Below are 20,722 nucleotides of genomic sequence, written 5' to 3' on the forward strand. Positions count from 1 at the left end.
TGTCACACGTTTTGATTACGAGCTTACATTACATTGCCATTACAGTAACGCAAGCATGATGCATGCTTTCCCATGCCCATTGGCAATGTGCATTTGCAGTGCGTTTCCAAAATGAGCAGCAAAGTGAGCACGTTCTGTGCAAGTTGTTGTGCATTTCTTAAACACACAGATGTGAATGCAGCTTAATTGTTAAGGACACCCCATTTGCAGTTAGCATGCCATTATGGCAATGCAAGCATGCTATGCGTTTGCAGCAAATTTCTGAAATGTGAGGCAAAGCATGATGTTGCGCATTCAGAAACATGCAGATGTGAATGCAATCGCAGTGTGTGTTTTCAGTGCATTCTTAAAACACGCTGTAAAGTGTAAATTTTCTATGCAGATGAAATGTGAGGCAAAGCATGTTGTTGCGCATTCAGAAACATGCAAATGTGAATGCATGGCAATGCAATCGCAGTGTGCGTTTTTGAAACACGCTGTAAAGTGTACATTTTCTATGCAGATTGCCGCATTTGTAAACATACAGATGTAAATGCAACCCAATTGTTCATGACGCCCGCAAAAAGCTTGCGTTTTCTGTGCGGGTTACCGTGAACTCAGAAATGTGCAGATGTTGTAAATGCAGCCCAATTAGTAATTGCATGGTCAGCAGAGGCATGTTTTGCCATTCCTTTGTTGTGTGCCAAAACACGCTACAAACATGCCAAAATGCAAACTGAAAATGCACTTTACAACTGAAAAGGTTCCTGGGCTACTTTGGGTAATTTGTCGCACATAGGGCAGCCCATTCACACGTACAATGCACGGTTAAACATAAAAAAAAAAAAAAGTCCAAAAAAAATAATCTACTGTCTACCTGTATGAGGTATGAGCAGACAGGTTCACTGAGACGTCTGCAGGAATTCTGCAGGGCACCAGCGCAATGCTTTCCAGGCTCCAAGTAAAAAATAAAAGCAAATTTTTTATCTGCAAAAAGATGTGCATTTATTTTTTTTTTTTCAAAATAGGTGAACTTTATTATTTTTTAAAAAAAACGGAGCTTAGCAAAGTCTCAAAGGAATCCTTAGCTAATGCCAATGCGACTTCTGTGAGTAAAGTAGCATTGAATTCAGGTCAAATTCTGATCAGAGTCGCATCCAAGTCACTATATAGTTGCTCTGAAGATCACATTGCATTAGTGTGAACCAAGCCTAAAACAGGATTTGATCCTGCAGCGACACCTTGGGGTGAATTCAATAAAGCATTCACTCTTGTTTGGTGGTAATTATCTTAGAGCTACCTGAGCTTAAAGGCGTTGTAAACCCTCCTGTTTATTCACCATAATGCATCAAGGTGAAAAAACCTCCGACAGTCATCGGCCCCCTAGCCCCCCCGTTTTCCTCACCTGACCCCTGGAATATCCACAGAGAGGATGCGATGTCTCTCTGCCCAGGGTTCTCGGCTCTTGATTGGATAGATTGATAGCAGCCATTGGCTTGTCAATGTCAATCAAATCCAATGATGCAGGCGCTGTGAGGGGCGGAGCCGAGTCTTGCATTCGGCGACTATGGACGCCAAACGCTGGACTCGCGAGTGTGCCCGCAAGGTAACCCCTCCGGAAGATCGCTTCTCCTAGGGGGTTATCCGATATGGGGAGGAGCTGCGGGGGACCCCAGAAGAGGATGTTCGGGGGCAACTTTGTGTAAAATTAGCTGCACAGAGGTAAATATGACTTTTATATATATATATATATATATATATATATATATATATATATATATATATAAATATAAATCACAACAACAACAACAACAACAACAACAACAACAAAAGGGGCCGAACCTTTTTCAATCACTTTAATTCAGGCAAGCATTTGTGCCAGTTTCAGTGATATTTAGATACTTGAAAAAGCCTGCAACTGGGAAGCAAACAAATAATAAAAAATATAAAAATAAATAATATCTCACAGCCCCTCTCGAATGCCCAGAATGCAGGCCTCCTGCGTCCCACGCATTCGCCCTTGATAGCATAGGACCACTTGGTACATTGTTCGGCCTCATCCAGCTACAACCTGCCATAGGCTGTAAGCAGTGGGACTGAGGTCATCACCTGTCCCCTAAGACACTGGGAGGGATGCATCGCCTTATTCACACTGGTCCTCCCATGTTAAGCATTTCTAAATGTTCTGAGGAGGTATAAAGAACTTTTACGGCTCCCGTGTCTTTCTGGTGTTCAGATTTTCCTGTTTTAACCTTTTTATGGGGTGCAGGGCACACAATCCCGTGGCTGCAGTCACCAGATTTGTGAAAAGTGACAGACTTGTGGATGCATTCGGCGGTTGCGCTGTCACCCGATTGTCTCCATACACCCCTGCTATGTATTCTGGGCACCGCTTGCCCATCTGCAGGCCCGGGAACAGACATAACATCTGCCGGCGGGTGGAAGGGAAAGCGAAAAAGAACAGAAACACGTGTATGACAGCACTTCCAGGTCAGCCTCTCAGTGTCCCCGGGTAGCATTGCAATGCGATCTGCATTGCCAATACATTCAGTGGAGTCCAGAGGAGACATGCATGGCCTTCTAGATCCAACATGCCTCTTTAAAGAGAACCTATCAACTAAAAATGATCACATAAAAAAAAAGGGACTTTCCCCCCCTAGGTGATATAGAAATATAATATATTTTTATATTGCAAAAAAAGTCTTACTGACATTTTGCATTTCCTAGACATTTGCGGTAATATCAAGCGACATGAGAAAATTACCACCATTTTATTCTCTAGGGTGTCTGCTTCCAGAAAATGTAATCTTCAGGCCCAAAATGACTTTTTTTTTATTGTGTGCAAAAAATTCAAAAGGCCTAGTTAGACTTACCGGTGACGGTATTTCTAAGAGCCTTTCAGGACAACCTTGGAGAGAGAGCGCAGCTCCGCCTCTTCTGTAGGAAACACCCACAGGCTTTAAATCCCTCCTCTTCCACCATGGCTTCAGTTATTGTGTGGCCTCCGGCACTGGAAAACAAAGCACAGAGAACCACAACACCATGATAGATACATACTTTACTTTTTTATATACATTTTAGGGAGGGAAATAGCGGTTGTCCTGAAAGGCTCTTAGAAATACCGTCACCGGTAAGTCTAACTAGGCCTTTCTCAAATCGCCTTTCAGGACAACCTTGGAGAGGATAACCAAGTAACTTACCCTAGGGTGGGACTACTGCCTGCAGTACCTTCCTGCCGAAGGCTTGATCTGCGGCCGACAGCAAGTCCAACCTGTAGTGCCGAATAAAAGTTGAAAAACTGGACCAAGTAGCAGCCTTACAGATCTGATCAGGCGTAGCACCGGCCCTTTCGGCCCAGGAAACTGCGGTTGACCTTGTAGAGTGAGCAGCGATCCCAGAAGGAGGAACTTCTCCTTTTGCTTGATAGGCTTCAGAAATTGCTTGTCTAAGCCACCTACCGAGCGTACTCTTAGAAGCTTTTTCCCCTTTTCGGGAACCGGAGAATACCACAAAAAGAGCGTTTGATTTCCTGAACTCCTTGGTGACGGAAAGGAACTGTAACAGACATCTCCTTACATCCAGTGTATGGAAAGCTTCTTCTCCTGCATTAGCCGGAACTGAGGAAAATGTTGGTAGAATTATTTCTTGCGACCGATGGAAAGTTGAGGCCACTTTCGGTAGGAAGGCTGGATCCGTTTGAAGGACCACTCGGTCTGGCAAAACTCTAAGGAAGGGTTCCTTAATTGCTAGAGCTTGGAGCTCACTGATTCTCCTTGCTGATGTAATGGCAACTAAAAAAATTGTTTTGAGAACTAAATTTTTTAACGATGCACTCTGTAAAGGTTCAAACGGAGCTCCCGTGAGACCTTGCAAAACAATAGATAAGTCCCAACAAGGGAAAACTTTGAGGGCTATCAGTCTATTTCGAGCCAGAGCCCTAAAAAATCTAGAAATTAAAGTTTCTTTGGATAAAGATCTTTCAAGATAAACTGAGAGAGCCGCTACCTGTGTTTTCAGGGTGCTGGCGGCTAGACCTTTCTCCATTCCTTCATGGAGAAATTCCAGAACTGAAATAGTACTCTTGATTTCGAAATTTTTGGAAGAACACCAAGAGTTAAATTTCTTCCATACTTTGAGGTAGATGGACCTAGTTACCTCTTTTCTACTTGATAGTAGAGTTTTAACTACTTTATCGGAAAGTCCTTTAGATTTTAGAAGGTCTTCTTCAGAAACCAAGCACTTAGATGTAGCCTGCTTGCTTCCGGATGGCACACAGAGCCCTGTGTCAATAGATCCTTCCTGTATGGTAATTTCCAGGGAGGTTTTGAGGCCAGGTTCAAAAGTGTTGCAAACCAAGGCCTTTTTGGCCAAAAAGGAGCGATCAGGAGCAAGTTGGTGTTTTCCTCCCTGAATTTCCTTAGGACCAGAGGAATTAGCGGAAAAGGGGGAAAGGCGTAACACAGCCGGTAATTCCATGGGTGTGCTAGGGCGTCTATCCCCACTGCCTGATCCATTCTGTGAATAGAAAAGAATTCCTGGACCTTCGTATTTTGTTGACTTGAAAACAGGTCCACTTGGGGATGTCCCCATTCCTCCGATATCATATTGAACACTTCCTGGTTCAGACTCCATTCTGCTTCCACCACTCTTTTTCTGCTTAGCAGATCTGCTAGGAGATTTTGTGATCCCTTCAGATGGACTGCCGATAGGGAGGCCACATTTATTTCCGCCCATGACAGAAGTTGATTGGCTAAGTCCATGAGCCCTTTGCTCCTGGTTCCCCCTTGCTTTAACACATAGATCACTGCTGTCGTATTGTCTGACAGAATCTGTACATGATGTCCTTTGACCTCCTGTTGAAAAGCTATCAGACCCAAATGAATGGCTTTCAATTCTCGCCAATTTGACGATTTTTTTGCCTCTATTTTTGACCACGTGCCCTGAGCGGTTTGACCCTCCAGATGGGCTCCCCAACCCCAGGAGCTTGCATCGGTTGTTAGACGCTTGTCCAGGGGAAAAAAACCATGGGAGACCTTTCGTTAGATTGGAAGGGTCCCTCCACCACCATAGTGCTCGTTTCACTTTCGCAGATAGTTTGAAACGTTTTTCGAACGGCACCTGGTGTGACCAGACCTGCAAGATGTTTTTCTGGAGTGGTCTGGAGTGCAGTCTTGCCCACTGGACTGCTGGAATTGTAGCTGTAAGAAGGCCCAGAACTGACATAACTGTTCTGACTGGTACTAAAAGGTTCGTCTGGATCTGACCCACTGCTGAAAAGATTTTGTCTATCTTTTCCTGAGGCAGGAACACTTTTTGCACTACTGAGTTTAGGGTGTAGCCTAGAAACCTCATCTCCCGAGAGGGATCTAGATGCGATTTTTCTAAATTCAAAATCCAACCTAGATTTTTGAGATGAGTCTGTGACGTTTGGAGGTTCGTCACAAGCTGATCCCTGGAATCTGCGAAAAATAATAGGTCGTCCAGGTATGGCACGACCGAGATCCCTCTCAGTTTTAGAGGCTCCAGGGCTTCCGCCATAATCTTTGTGAAAACTCTGGGGGAAGATGACAGGCCAAATGGTAGGGCCCTGAATTGGAGATGCCATACTGATGTTCCCAGATTGATGGCCAGGCGAAGGAATTTTTGGGAAGCTGGTGCTATTGGCACATGCAAATAGGCATCCCTTAGGTCCAGGGATGCCATGAAGCAGCCTGGAGACAGCAGTTTTGTGATGGAGTAAATTGTGTCCATACGGAAGTGTTTGTACCGTATTGATCTGTTCAGGATCTTTAGATTCAGAATCAACCGGTATTTGCCTGAAGGTTTTTTTACAAGAAATATATGGGAATAAAACCCCCGACCCTCCTGCTGTTTCGGGACCTGGACAATGACTTCTTGTTGAATCAGATCCTGTAAAAGGTTCATCATGGCCGAAGCCTTTTCCTGGTCTCTTGGAAGGGCTGTAATGTAAAACCTGCTTGGCGGACACTCCGAGAATTCCAGTTTGTAACCCTGTGAAATGATGTTCTTTACGAAAGGGCTTGTGGATATTTGACTCCACTGAGGGAGAAAGGATGACAATCTTCCCCCTACTGGAGTAGTTTTGTCATTTGTCTTTAGGGGTTTGATCTGGAGGAGATCTGAAGAGAACCCCACCTCTTCCCCTACCCTTTTGAGGAATCCAACGTTTTTTGTTGACATCCTCTCTATTTTTGTAGGGTTGTTGAACAGCACGAAAATTCTTTTTAAACGTCTGTTTCTTCTTGGCTGGGAAAGCCTTCTTTTTATCGGCCGTTCTATCTAAGACTGTTTCCAGGTCTGGCCCAAAAAGAAAATCCCCTGAAAAAGGGATGCCACAAAGTTTAATCTTTGAGGCTGTATCCCCTGACCATGTTTTTAGCCAGACTGCACGCCTAGCTGAATTGACAAGTGCTGAGGATCTGGCTGCCATTTTAATTGATTCGGCTGATGCATCAGCCATGTACTTAATTGCATTAAGGATTAGAGGAAAGGAGTCTAAAAGGTCTTTCCTATGGGTGCCTGCTTCAATGTGGCCCTTCAGTTTCTCTACCCAGCATTCCAGGTTTCTTGCTACCACCGTGGAAGCCATGGCTGGTTTAAGGCTGGCGGATGCGGAGTCCCAAGCTTTTTTAAGGAGAGCATCTGCTCTTTTGTCCATCGCATCTTTCAAGACCCCCATGTCTTCAAAGGCCAGATCTGTCCTTCTAGAAACCTGTGAAAAGGCAGCATCCACTCTGGGTTTTTTATTCCAAACCTCGGTTTCTTTATTTTCAAAGGGAAATCTTCTCTTAAGAGATTTAGGTAGGAAGGGACCTTTTTCCGGATCTTTCCATTCTTTCTTAACTGTGTCAGATAACACTTTATGAACAGGAAAGACTCTATGTTTGGAGTCATCCATACCCTGGTACATTTTATCATGGACTGATAGTTGTACTCTTTCCTCCTGAATATCAAGGGTAGTGTAGATTGCACCTAAAAGTTCATCCACATCCTCCAGGGATAATTTATATTTAGAGGTTCTGCTAGCATCCTCTTCTTCCTCTTCCTCAGAGTCTATAAGTGAGGGAAGAGTACTTGTCCCTTCATCCCCAGAGTCCACCACTACTGGCCTGGAGGTGGAAGCTCGTGGGCTTGCTGGTGGTTGCTGGGGCTCAGTATGGACCGAACTCTGTACTAGCATGGATTTAACTGAACTAAGTGAGTCCGAAAGTTCCCTGACTGATGAAAATAATTCTTTAATTTGTTGAGAAGATTCCTCTTCAACTAGTTCTTTAATACACGATCTACACATGGCTTTCTGCCAAGAGTCTCTCAGAGGGTTTTTACAGGAAGGACATTTCCTTTGGCTTGGTGGATTTGCTGGTTTAGTTTTACTAGCAGTTTTCTCCTGAAACGAGAAATTAAACTGATTTAAATCAAAGCTCTATTAGCTAAGCAAGGGAAACCACCACCGTGCTAATACCACCACCAGAGTGAAAAATGTCCCCTTTAAGAAGAAAAATAAAACATAGCAACCACCAGAGATTCTGCTAGATGGCCCAGCACAAGCTTCCATCAGAGCAGAGCAGGCTCCCATAGGGAGGAAACAACCAAACACAACAATAGTAAGCCCATAAGGATCAGAATAAAGGCACCATTGTACCCCTCTTACCTGGGCCTGACGGCGCCTGCATCCGCCATCGCTGTAACTTTCCTCCATTGCAGAGAGACAGCTGTAGAGGAAAACGCTGGGTTTTTGAGTTTCCCGGGCTCCGCGTCATCAATAGGAGCCGGAAACGGAAGCGCCGGTCAGAGAACCCGCCCTCTAGTCCCTGCGTTCCAGGCGCCAGGAGCCACGCCTCCACAGGAAACGCCGCGTCGCCGGCGTGACGTCACCCGCCAGACCGGGACCCGGAACCGACATGCAGGACATGTTTCTTTGAAAGAAACGGTACCTGCCCGACCACCGGGGCCAAAACCTGCGGACTCCGGGCACCAGACGCCGCATCCCCTATGGATCCCAAAGCTCCCGTGAGCAGGCGAGACCAGAGGACTCCGGAGCATCCCCCCTTAAAGGTACAGTGGGGGAGCTGGGATGGTTTAGTCGCAGCCTTTACAAAAAAGGAAAACAATGAGGGAAAAGCCTGTCTCCAGCCTTGGAGAGAACGCAGCTCCCTGGCTCCAACCTGATGCTTCCACCATGGCGGAGGAAACACAATAACTGAAGCCATGGTGGAAGAGGAGGGATTTAAAGCCTGTGGGTGTTTCCTACAGAAGAGGCGGAGCTGCGCTCTCTCTCCAAGGTTGTCCTGAAAGGCGATTTGAGAAAACTGCTCTGGCATTCAGTCACATGAATTTAGGGTTTGCAATCAGATCCTGGACACACAATTCTATTTTCTTGAAATGCAGCTACACTGATTTCACTTAAACGCAGCTAGATACACAGTGAATGCATCCTTGCAAAACCATAGCATGCATTTCTACGCGTTTAGAAATTTACTCTAAATGCATATAAAATGCAGGTGCTCCAGTGCAAAAAATGCTTTGGATTAAAGGAATACTAAAGGCTTAATTTTTAATAACAAACATCTTCTACGTCCCTGCTCTGTGTAATGGTTTTGTACAGAGCAGCCCAGACCCTCCTCTTCTTGGGTCCCCGATGGCTCCTCCCTCTGCTGAGTGCCCCTATAGCAAGCCGCTTGCACTCCAAAGCCCTGCACTGTGCCCATAAGACACACATAACAGGGCACAGCCCCGCCCCCTCCCCCTTGGCTGTTATTGATAACTGCGGGAGCCAATGGCAGAGGCGCAGGACAGCAGCAGCTCTCGTGCACATTACTGGATTGAGGCTCGGGTATGTATTGGGAGGGCTGCATAAAAAAATGCATTTTATCTTTATGCAGACAATGCATTAAAATAAAATTCAACCTTTACAACTACTTTAAGATTAAAAAGTTTGCTTAGCGAACCTCTAAAGAGCCAACGGCAAACAATTACAGTTTTTCTAAACCCCCAAAAATTTAAAATATTGCAGTTACCAATCCTTGGTGGCTGCATTGTTTTTTTCTTCATTTACCAGAAATGCAGAGTCCTACTTACTTCCGGTGAGCTGAAAAAGTCAGCAAAAGCAATCTCATCGTTCTTTGTAAACTAATAATCCCAGAAATCATTAAGACGAACAAAGACCATGTTTTTTTTTTTAAAGGGGTGTTCCAGTAATTTTTTATGTTAATTAAAAGTCAGCAGCTACAAAAAGTGTAGCTGCTGGCTTTTAATAAGCATACACTCACCTGCTCCACGTTCCAGCAACGCGCCGGCCGGGGCTCCGCTCCTCCGGCGTCTTCATTCCAAGTGTGGGTACCCGGCCGTGACAGCTTTCGGCTTCACGGCCGGGCACCCACTGCGCATGCGCGAGCGGCGCCATCCAATTGGACAGGCGATCGCCTACAGGGAGGGGCTGCAGAAAGGCAATTAGACTATTCGCCTTAGCAGCCCCTCGACGGAAGGAGGAAGTGGGACAGGAAATCCCACTCCTCCTGAAGCCCCCACTCCCCCCCCCAAAAAAAATTACATGCCAAATGTGGCATGTAAGGGGGCGAGGAGTGGATTAAGCGGAAGTTCCACTTTTGGGTGGAACTCCGCTTTAAGTCCATGCTGTGGACCAACTATAGCAAGGGTCTCAAACTGGCGGCGATCCAGCAGTTGCACAACTACAAGTCCCATCATGCTTGTAACCGTCAGCCTTGCAATGCCTCATGGGACATGTAGTTTCACAACAGCTGGAGGGCCGCCAGTTTGAGACCCCGAACTACAGGATTTGTACACATGGGCCGAATACTGGGTGACATCGGCTGAGTTAATAAAAACCGCCCGACATTCAGCCCGTGTGTATGGCAGTTGGGCCGACTTCCGTTGGACGAGCATCCTGGAAAACCATCAGCCAACTGGTTCCCAATTAGTGCTCTCAGCCATTGTCAGAGCGCTGACCAGAGAGTGTTCTGGCGAGGGGCCCATCCCCTGTCAAAACACAACAACTCAGTGAGAAAAAAAATCGCTGTACTGACATCAGAGTGTCAGTACAGCGGCTCTGACCAGAGCGGACAGTTTTTTTTCCCCCATTCAACCTGCTGGGTTGAACGAAAAAAAAAAACCCCTCAAGTTTGTACTTAAAGCGGGGGTTCTCCCTAAAACTTTTTTTTTCTAGCATCTCATTCAGCATAGTAGCGTGAGCTACAGTATGCCTTTATATTTTTTTTGGCGCCGTACTCACTCTGTAATCGCGTAGTAAAGTTTCAGGGGAATGGGCGTTCCTATTCAGAGGGCTCGTGATTGACGGCCGGCTATGGCGCGTCACGCTTCACGGAAATAGCCGAAATAGGTGTTTGCTCTAAACAGCACCTGCACAGTCAGCTCCGATGTCTGTGCGCAAGCGCCGTATAGCGCTGGGAAGAGCCGAGACCTACTCCGGCTATTTTCCTGAAGCGTGACGCGCCATAGCCGGCCGTCAATGACGAGCCCTCTGAATAGGAACGCCCATTCCCCGCGGGGAGTCTGAAATTTTACTACTCGATTAAACAGTGAGTACGGCGCCGAAAAAAAATATAAAGGCATACTGTAGCTCGCGCTACTATGCTGAATGAGATGCTATAAAGTTGTTTTTTAGGGTAAAACACCGCTTTAAGAGAGAAGCGAGTATAGCCATACAGGGACAAGAAGTGTATATTACCAGATGAAAAGAAAGAATGAATGCAGCCACCACATCCGAGGACAGGTACATGACTAACCAATACGTGACTTGTATTTTTCCGGGTTTAGATACACCTTAGGCAAATGATTTACAATTTTCTGTATGAACATTCAGATGAAAAAGATCAAACAGACCAGTTTCCCATCTTCCACATGTACATAAAGGATATAGATTTGTACAATTCCCTGTAAAAACATTCCATCACATTCCCTGTCTTATAGACAAAGCAAACACACCGCACTCTAATTTGTTCCCCATGTAAAACCATTTTCTATCAGTAACAGAAGCTCGTGGTTCTTACCGGCTCGAGGATTGTCGGGATTTTTGTCTGGATGGCAGGTCAGGGCTTTCTGTCTGTACGCCTTTTTAATCTGAGGAAATAAAAGATTTGAAGAATGTTTAGTGAGTTTCACACACAGAGGAGAAATACTTGTATGAAAGTGCAGCTCCAGCCTACTATTAGGTTCTCAGGGTGCAGAAAGGGAACAAGCTTTATAGTAAAGAGGATTTTCTCATTTTGGAGTCTCCATTGGAGAGAATTCCTCTCATACTTCATGTCCTGCTGCCCGTGGTTTTATCAGACAGGAAGTGACAGGAGAAATCTCACAGCTCCAACCTTCTTCACCTCCTAATAAAATAGAAACATTTCCATTTCAGTATTTGTTGCTTTCAGTGATTTCCTCTCAAATGCTGTGATAAAAACGTTGTCAGCCAGAAACAGGAAGTGAGGGAAAAATCTCTCCAACAGAACCCCGGCTAGCAGCAAAAATCTGACAAGGACTCTAATCCTTCCCCACTCTATCCAATACCGTGACAAAAAGACTGGGCTGGACAGTGGCGGTGCGTCCATAGAGGGCACAGGAGCGCTGCCCCCTTTCTCCTGCACCGCCACTGAATACAATAGACAGATTCATGCATTGCATGAATCCATGTATTACTGCTGCCGCCCACTATTCAGATGACCGGCCCCCTGGTGAGCGCCGGTGATCTGCCGTGCTGGTTCCAGCTATGGTATTTGTTCCTCGTGCAGTGCGCAGGTGTACGAGGAGCCGACGGAAACAGCCGAGCGGGAACAGCTGTTCGTGAGTTGTCGATGCGCTCGCTCCCGATGACTTCTCATACACGCCGCCGATGCTAGGTAATGCACACTGCCACTCAGCAGGTGGGCAGGAAGGGGAGGAATGTGACATTAAACATGTAATATTTTTTTTGATTGGTTATACATGATTCTATACAGCAGCAAGGGGCATCAAGTAATACATTTGGATGGGTCATGTATTGGCGGGATGGATGGGTCATGTATTGGCGGGATGGATGGGTCATGTATTGGCGGGATGGATGGATAAATGTGACGAGGGAAGGGTTAAATGTGTACCCTGTGAGTGCTTCTTAGTGTGGGGGAGGGGGGCTGACTGGTCCAATATTCCCATCAAAATAGTTTTAATAATATTCCCGCCAACCTAGGTGCAATATTCCCGCCAACCTAGGTGCAATATTCCCGCCAACCTAGGTGCAATATTCCCGCCAACCTAGGTGCAATATTCCCGCCAACCTAGGTGCAATATTCCCGCCAACCTAGGTGCAATATTCCCGCCAACCTAGGTGCAATATTCCCGCCAACCTAGGTGCAATATTCCCGCCTGTGTGCGAGCACCTGTTGTGTCTTATTCCCACCAACCCGCCGCCAACCCTTGTCCGCGAGTGTCGCTCAGCGTGTCCGCCGAGCGCGCACTCGATGGCAACCGTGGCCGAGCGCATTAACAGCTGACGATCAGCTGTTGCGTTCGGCTATTTCCGTAGCCTGCCCATAGCCCGTTACTGCCCATGCCCGGAGTCTGCGCAGTCGGGTGTGGAACTTCCCAGATAGTGGAACAAGAACGTTAAGTCACCGGCCATCTGAATAACGGCAGCTGGTTGGCTTTGGAAGTGCCTATCAGAGCCAGCGGCTCCGCTAGGCTTTCTGATTACAGCCTGAGGGCTGTAATCAGCTTCCAAATAGTTAACCAGGGGACGCATGGGGGGGTGTGTTCCCTGGTTAACACTGACAGGCGTCTCAGCCAATCAGGTTCACCGGTTGTGGTTACCGGTGACCTGATTGGCTGAATCGTCATCAAGGGCAGGAGAAGACATCCAGGGACGGTGAGGAGGATGGCTGACCCCAGAAAGGTAAGTGTCGGGCAGGGGCAATCTGGCAGCATGTTACAGGGCACAGTGGCTGCATATGGCATGGCACAGTGGCGACAACGGATGGCATGCCACAGTGGCGGCAATTGTTTTTTTTCGTTTGCTTGCGCCCCCCCAAACATTTTAAACACCAGCCGCCACTGGGGCTGGACATGAACATTGGCGTTGGTCTAGGCCCCTTTCACACTTGTGTGACTATTCCTGCAACTTTGGACATCAGAATCGCATGACAAGCCGCACCCAATGATAACCATAAATCTCTGTGCGACTTCAATGTAGTCCCTGTACTACTTTGGTCCGATGGGAGTTGGAGTCCATAGAAGAGCGCAAAATCTGGTGCAGCTCTGCATAGAAGCCAATCAGCTGACAGTTTTTATTTTTTTGTCAAAGCAAAACACACTGAATTTAGAAGCCGATTGGCTACAATGCAGAGCTGCACCAGACTTTGCACTTTCCAAGTGACAGGTGAACAGTCACAAGGGAAAAGAATCGGATTCTTCCTTTCTCTATATTTAGTCACTGGGAGCCCTACACACACCTTCTCCTGCAGAGCACCCCCCCAACTCCTTCACCTGCAGAGCATCCCCCCCAAACTCCTACACAAAGCCCCCATATTGCAGGTGTCCCCTCACCTCTCTCTGGCTGGCATCGGCTTCTATCCCCAGCAGCCCGTACAGATCCATCTGCATGAGCTCCTTGGAGCCCGGAGTCTTCCCCGCCGCCATTCTCGGTATTTTCTGTCTTCTACATGAACATAAAATCCTCTCCGGATAAGTGTACGTCCTCCTGTCGCAGTATGATGACGTCTTAGAGCGCTAGGTACGGTGGGAAATGTAGTACATACACAGCACATAATTATCAGCAATCGGACTACAATTCCCAGCATGCCCTGCGGCCACAACAATTCCATTTCCTGAAAGTTGGAGATCTTCTGACCAGTTCAGGGACCTGGACACCCTTCAGGTAACTAAAGAAGAACTTCCATCTGTTTCATGTTTCTAAGCTTCGTATAGGAAAGAGCTGAGTGTGATGTGAAATACAAATGTATATGACATATCCTCATATTATATGTATGTTAGGGTGACCAGACATCCCCAGTCTCCGGGGACAGTCCCCAGATTGAGGACACTGTCCCCAGATTGAGGACACTGACCCCGGATTGAGGACACTGACCCCGGATTGAGGACACTGACCCCGGATTGAGGACACTGTCCCCGGATTGAGGACACTGTCCCCGGATTGAGGACACTGTCCCCGGATTGAGGACACTGTCCCCGGATTGGATTTGAACAGGGGCTGGGGCAATTTCAAAGACAGTCAGTGCAGAATAAAAAATAAATAAAAAATCTGAATTACACCCCCCCCCCCCCCTCTGCAGCTCCTATTAGCTTAGGGGGGGTGTATATTTTTTCCCATTATCTGATGATCATGTGCTGGTCAGAACAGAGGGACTATTTCTTCAGTTTCGGGTGCATGTCCATTCAGCTTCGCTCGCATGTTCTTCTGCCTTGGCTCAAGTCCCGGCCAGCCACCTGCCTATCTCCTTGCCTTCCCTGGCGGATCTTCCTCCGGGTAGTAGCCGGGGCCCGGAGAGTAAGACTTGACAGGGTGGGCGGTGGTGGCAAAGGGCAGAGAGTCGCTGATTGCCGCCATTTCTAGTAAAAAAAAAAAATATGTCCCCGGATTTAATTAAAAAAATCTGGTCACCTCAATCATCAGGCTTGAAGGGATTGTAGCATATCGGTGCAATCGAAATCCACTTATTATTCCAATCGGCAGAGATCAATTATAAAATCAATCGACCCTTTAACAAAGGGTACTGTACCACCATCAGGGGCGTTGTTAGGGGTGGGCTGGGGAGGCTGGAGCCCCAAATGGGTCCCCGAAAAGCCCAGAGTCTCAGGTATGCAGTATTTAATTATTAGCCCCGATCACCACCGAGCAGGGACCATTCTGATTCCTACAGCCTCCGAGCGCCGCTGAGTGTGGCTGAGAGACATAGCAGGTCCCGCCTTTTGGAGCCTGCAGCGCCTATGATGGACGTCCCACTGGTCCAATGTCGGGACCGCAGGACATGTGATGTCCATCATAGGTGCTGCAGGCTCCAGAAGGTGGGAATTACAATGCCACCCGCCGCACCACATCCCTGCTCGGTTCCGCGGCTCTTCTCTCCTCCTCGGCTCCTCCTCTGGCTGCATCTCTATGACCATGATGGGCACATTGGGCGCGCCGGCTGAGGTAGGTCAGTGAGTGTGTATGTAGGTCATGTCATTGTATGTAGGTCATGTCATTGTATGTAGGACTTGTCATTGTATGTAGGACTTGTCATTGTATGTAGGTCTTGTCATTGTATGTAGGTCTTGTCATTGTATGTAGGTCTTGTCATTGTATGTAGGTCTTGTCATTGTATGTAGGTCATGTCATTGTATGTAGGTCATGTCATTGTATGTAGGACATGTATGTAGGTCATGTCATTGTATGTAGGTCATGTCATTGTATGTAGGACATGTCGGTAGGTCATTGTCATTGTATGTAGGTCATGTCATTGTATGTAGGACATGTCACTAGGTCATGTCATTGTATGTAGGTCATGTCAGTATATGTAGGACATGTCACTAGGTCATGTCATTGTATGTAGGTCATGTCATTGTATGTAGGTCATGTCATTGTATGTAGGACTTGTCATTGTATGTAGGACTTGTCATTGTATGTAGGTCATGTCATTGTATGTAGGTCATGTCATTGTATGTAGGCAGGGCCGGACTTACCATTGGGCTTGACTGGGCTCAAGCCCAGGGGCCCCACCCAATAGGGGGCCCCCTAAAAAAAAAAAAAAAAAAAAAATTTTTTTTTTTTTTTTTTTTTTTTTTTTAGGGGTCCAGAGGTCCCCAGGGGCCCGGAGCCCCCCAGGGCCCTGGACCGCAACCCCCCCTTTTTTTTTTTTTTTTTTTATTTATTTTTATTTATTTTATTTATTTTTTGTAAAAAAATGTTTTTTTTATATATTTTTTATTTTTATATATATATAATAATATATATATATATATATATATATATATATATATATATATATATATAAAAATAAAAAATATATATAAAAAAACATTTTTTTACAAAAAATAAATAAAAAAAGGGGGGTTGCCGTCCGGGGCCCTGGAGACCCCTGGGCCCTTTAATAATAATAATAATAATATATATATATATTATTATTATTATTATTAAAGGGCTCAGGGGTCTCCACGGCCCCCGGATGGCAACCCACCTTTTTTATTTTTTTATATACAGTGGGGATCGAAAGTTTGGGCACCCCAGGTAGAAATTTGTATTAATGTGCATAACGAGGCCAAGGAAAGATGGATAAATCTCCAAAAGGCATCAAATTACAGATTAGACATTCTTATAATATGTCAAAAAAAGTTAGATTTTATTTCCATCATTTACACCAAATTACAGAAAACAAAAAAATGGCATCTGCAAAAGTTTGGGCACCCTGCAGAATTTATAGCATGCACTGCACCCCCTTTGCAAAACTGAGATCTGCCAGTGTCATGGATTGTTCTCAATCATCGTCTGGGATGACCAGGTGATGTCAATCTCAAAGGTTTTAAATGCCCAGACTCATCTGACCTTGCCCCAACAATCAGCACCATGGGTTCTTCTAAGCAGTTGTCTAGAAAATTGAAACTGAAAAAAGTTGACGCTCACAAAGCTGGAGAAGGCTATAAGAAGATGGCAAAGCATTTTCAGATGTCAATATCCTCCTGTTCGGAATATAATTAAGAAATGGCAGTCATCAGGAACAGTGGAAGTTAAAGCAAGATCTGGAAGACCAAGACAAATAGACAGAACAGCTCGCAGGATTGTGAGAAAAGCAATTCAAAACCCACGTTTGACTGCACGATCCCTCCAGAAAGATCTGGCAGACACTGGAGTTGTGGTACACTATTCCGCTATAAAGAGATACTTGTACAAATATGGTCTTCATGGAAGAGTCATCAGAAGAAAACCTCTTCTACGTCCTCACCACAAAAATCAGCGTTTGAACTTCGCAAATGAACATATAGACAAGCCTGATGCATTTTGGAAACAAGTTCTGTGGACCGATGAGGTTAAAATACAACTTTTTGGCCGGAATGAGCAAAGGTACGTTTGGAGAAGAAAGAGCACAGAATTTAATGAAAAGAACCTCTGTCCAACTGTTAAGCATGGGGGTGGATGAATCATGCTTTGGGGTTGTATTGCAGCCAGTGGCACAGGGAACATTTCACGAGTAGAAGGAAAAATGGATTCAATAAAATTTCAGCAAATTTTGGATGGTAACTTGATGCCGTCTGTGAAAAAGCTGAAGTTAAAGAGAGGATGGCTTCTACAAATGGATAATGATCCTAGACACAACTCAAAATCCATGGGGGATTACATCAAGAGGCGTAAACTGAAGGTTTTGCCATGGCCTTCACAATCTCCTGACCTCAACATAATTGAAAATCTATGGATAGACCTTAAAAGAGCAGTGCGTGACAGACAGCCCAGAAATCTCAAAGAACTGGAAGACTTTTGTAAGGAAGACTGGGCGAAGATACCTCAAACAAGAATTGAAAGACTCTTGGCTGGCTACAAAAAGCGTTTACAAGCTGTGATACTTGCCAAAGGGGGCAGTGCAAGATATTAACTCTGCAGGGTGCCCAAACTTTTGCAGATGCCATTTTTTTGTTTTCTGTAATTTTGAAAGTGTAAATGATGGAAACAAAATCTAACTTTTTTTGACATATTATAAGAATGTCTAATCTGTAATTTGATGCCTTTTGGAGATTTTTCCATCTTTCCTTGGCTTCGTTATGCACATTAATACAAATTTTTACCTGGGGTGCCCAAACTTTCGATCCCCACTGTAATATATATATATATATATATATATATATATATATATATATATATATATATATATATATTTTTTTTTTATTAAAGGGCTCGGAGGTCCCCAGGGCCCCATGTGGCAACCCCCCTTTTTTTATTTTTTTTATAAATGTTTATTTTTTTATTTTTTATTAAAATGCCCAGAGGTTCCCAGGGGCCCAGAGGTCCCCAGGGCCCCGGATGGCAACCTCCCTTTTTTTATGTATTTTTTATAAATGTTTTTTTTTATTATTAAAGGGCCCAGAGGTTTATTTTTTCTTTTTATTAAAAGGCCCAGAGGTCCCCAGGGCCCCGGATGGCTACCCCCCTTTTTTTATATATATATATATATATATATATATATATATATATATATATATATATTTGTTTTCTTCTTTATTTCTTCTTTTTTTTGTAAAGGCCCCCCCGCTTCTCAATTTGCGGCAGCCCCCACCCTTCTCAATTTCAGGCGACAGCACCCCCACCCCCCCTAGGTTCTCTGCTTCAGGGGGCCCATGCCTTAAGCTGTGCAAGGGGCCCCAAAATTCCTGATGGCGGCCCTGCGCATACCTCCCAACACGCACGGATTCTGTGGGACTTTCCCGCACAGACAGCTTCTTCCCGCATTCCCGCAAAAGGGTTAATTTTCCCGCACTGCGAGAGGAGGCAGCACGGAAGCAGGAGGAACCGGAGTGGTGTGTGGAGGACTGTGGCTGCTGAAGGGAAGAAAGCCGACAGCCGGGCTAATGACAGTCTGTGGCCCCGGCTGTTGGCACAGGTGAGAGGCACTCCCCCCTCAACAACTGAAAAATCCCCCCCCCGCTCAACAACTTTAATGTGCTCCCCCCCCGCTCAACAACTTCAATTCGCCCCCCCCGCTCAACAACTTTGATCCCCCCAATTCTCGGCTCCAGGGGGCCCCTTCAACACTCAAGCCCAGGGGCCCCCACCACCCTAAGTCCTGCCCTGTATGTAGGACATGTCACTAGGTCATGTCATTGTATGTAGGTCATGTCAGTATATGTAGGACATGTCACTAGGTCATGTCATTGTATGTAGGTCATGTCATTGTATGTAGGTCATGTCATTGTATGTAGGTCATGTCATTGTATGTAGGACATGTCACTAGGTCATGTCTTTGTATGCAGGTCATGTCACTAGGTCATGTCATTGTATGTAGGTCATGTCAGTGTATGTAGGTCATGTTTTTGTATGTAGGTCATGTCAGTGTATGTATGTAGGTCAGATCAGTGTATTCAGGTAGGTCAGGCAGGTCGGTGTGCCAGGCAGGCGAGTTTAGTGGTCAGCATTGACGGGCCTCTGCCCACATACACCACTCCCCCCCCCCCCGGCCTTGGATATAGGGCTGAAGCCCCTGGCCTTTTTGCCACCTAGCAACGCCCCTGACCACCATTACTGACTACACAATCTCTGTACAATCGCCTTTAAATTTATTAAACCAATGTAATATGAGGACCTACCTTAAATATCCAGTCAGCAACCCTTGCCGTATATTTTTGTTGGTAGACCTAAAGCAGATTTTGCAGTCAGATTGTAATGTGTGAGGTGGCCATTGGTTTCAGTTGTAGGCATTAGAGATTTTTTTCATGTGATTTGGCATGTCCTACTTTTCTGTATAATCAGTTGAAAGTCATTTATTTCTAGGAGAGAGCGCCCGGTGTCACAGATCACAAGGATCAGTGGGGGTCACACAGGACCCAAGTAACATAACAATGATCACACAGTCACATCAGTCAAACCCGTTCTCCCCCCTCCTTATCTCCTGTACAGAGAAGAAGAGGACCTATACCGGAGCTAGGAATTAGGAAGAGGCTCAGTCAGGGGTAGGGATCAACCGATATCGTGTTTTCGTTGCCGCTACAATACCGATATTTCGGCCACCTCGCCTACTGATAACCCATACTATTTGCCAATATTTTGTACATTTAAAAAAAAAAAAAAAATTACACTGTCCTTTTACCCCATAAACTGGGAAAACGTATTGTCTTGAGTATAAGCCTAGGGTGAGAATGCAGCAGCTACTGTAAGTGGAAAAGAGGGTCAACAATGCCCATGTGCACGCCTCACTGTGCCCATTGCAACCTCACTGTGCCCAAGTCAGTGTACCTGAAATTCTTGTCAGGCTGTGGACGTCCATTCATTGTTTAAAAGTCACGGTCTCCTCCTGGTCCCGTTCCGTGATAGGCGTTTCCCAGGGAAGGGACCAGGCGGAAGCCGCGACTTTTAAACAATGGATGCCCTCAGCCCTTCAGGTACACTGACTCGAGTATAAGACAAGGGGGGTATTTTTAAAAAAAGGGCTGAAAAATGTGGCTTATACTCAAGTATATACGGTACTTTATTTTTTAAAACTGACTCCTTTAAGATGCCAGTAATCCGGGAAGTGATGTCATGGCATCGTGTCCTGGTTACTAGATCCGAGACCCAAATGAAGCATCGGCTTTGTTTGGGTCTTCGGCCTGCCGGCGTATATGCCGGCTGGTTGCTCGGGCCTCCCAGTGGGACGGGAGAACCCGGGCGAATGGCGGGAGGAGAGGGGACGTCCCCTTCCACTGCTTTTAATAACAGCCGAGTGGCTGCTGAGCCGCATCGGTTGTTATTACAATAATAAAGCAAACCCCTTGAAGCAATATCGGTAACAACGGTCAGTTTTTTGACCGATACTTCTGAAGAAGTGAATATCGGCTGCACCGATAATCGGTCGACCCCTAGTCAGGGGGCCATATAGATCACTTAATTGCAGGACCATCCAACCCTATCTTATAAAATGAATTGGGGTGGGCTCAGCCAGTAAAGGTGGTTTTACATTTACGATGGTCCCCATTGCCTTGGTCAGCCCTCTGTGATAACGTCAGAGGATGGGGATTTTTTTCAGTTGGGTAGACTAGAATTCCTAGT

The 20,722-nt window shown here is 45.8% G+C and overlaps 2 protein-coding genes across 4 annotated transcripts in view; one reads left to right on the plus strand and one right to left on the minus strand.

The window, feature by feature from the left end:
• The window catches only part of DNAJC17 (DnaJ heat shock protein family (Hsp40) member C17), a 29,661-nt gene extending 15,961 nt beyond the window's left edge, over window positions 1-13,700 (minus strand). Inside the window, exons 1-2 of the mRNA XM_040332953.1 lie at window positions 13,543-13,700; window positions 11,028-11,097 (exon numbers count right to left, since the gene is read on the minus strand). Coding sequence (XP_040188887.1) covers window positions 11,028-11,097; window positions 13,543-13,635 — 163 coding nt within the window. The 5' untranslated portion in view covers window positions 13,636-13,700. The remainder of the gene's footprint in view (window positions 1-11,027; window positions 11,098-13,542) is intronic.
• Window positions 13,701-13,771: 71 nt separating this feature from the next.
• ZFYVE19 (zinc finger FYVE-type containing 19) overlaps window positions 13,772-20,722 on the plus strand; it is a 59,340-nt gene continuing 52,389 nt past the window's right edge. The window contains exon 1 of one of the 3 annotated variants that reach the window (XM_040332951.1): window positions 13,772-13,873. The gene's annotated coding sequence lies outside the window, so the exon portion shown is untranslated. Of the gene's footprint in view, window positions 13,874-20,062; window positions 20,077-20,722 lie in introns of those variants that run through there. The other 2 variants (XM_040332949.1, XM_040332950.1) reach the window with 2 other exon arrangements.

The sequence above is a fragment of the Rana temporaria genome, chromosome 13, assembly GCF_905171775.1.
Source record: "Rana temporaria chromosome 13, aRanTem1.1, whole genome shotgun sequence".
In the NCBI taxonomy this organism is placed as follows: Eukaryota; Metazoa; Chordata; class Amphibia; order Anura; family Ranidae; genus Rana; species Rana temporaria.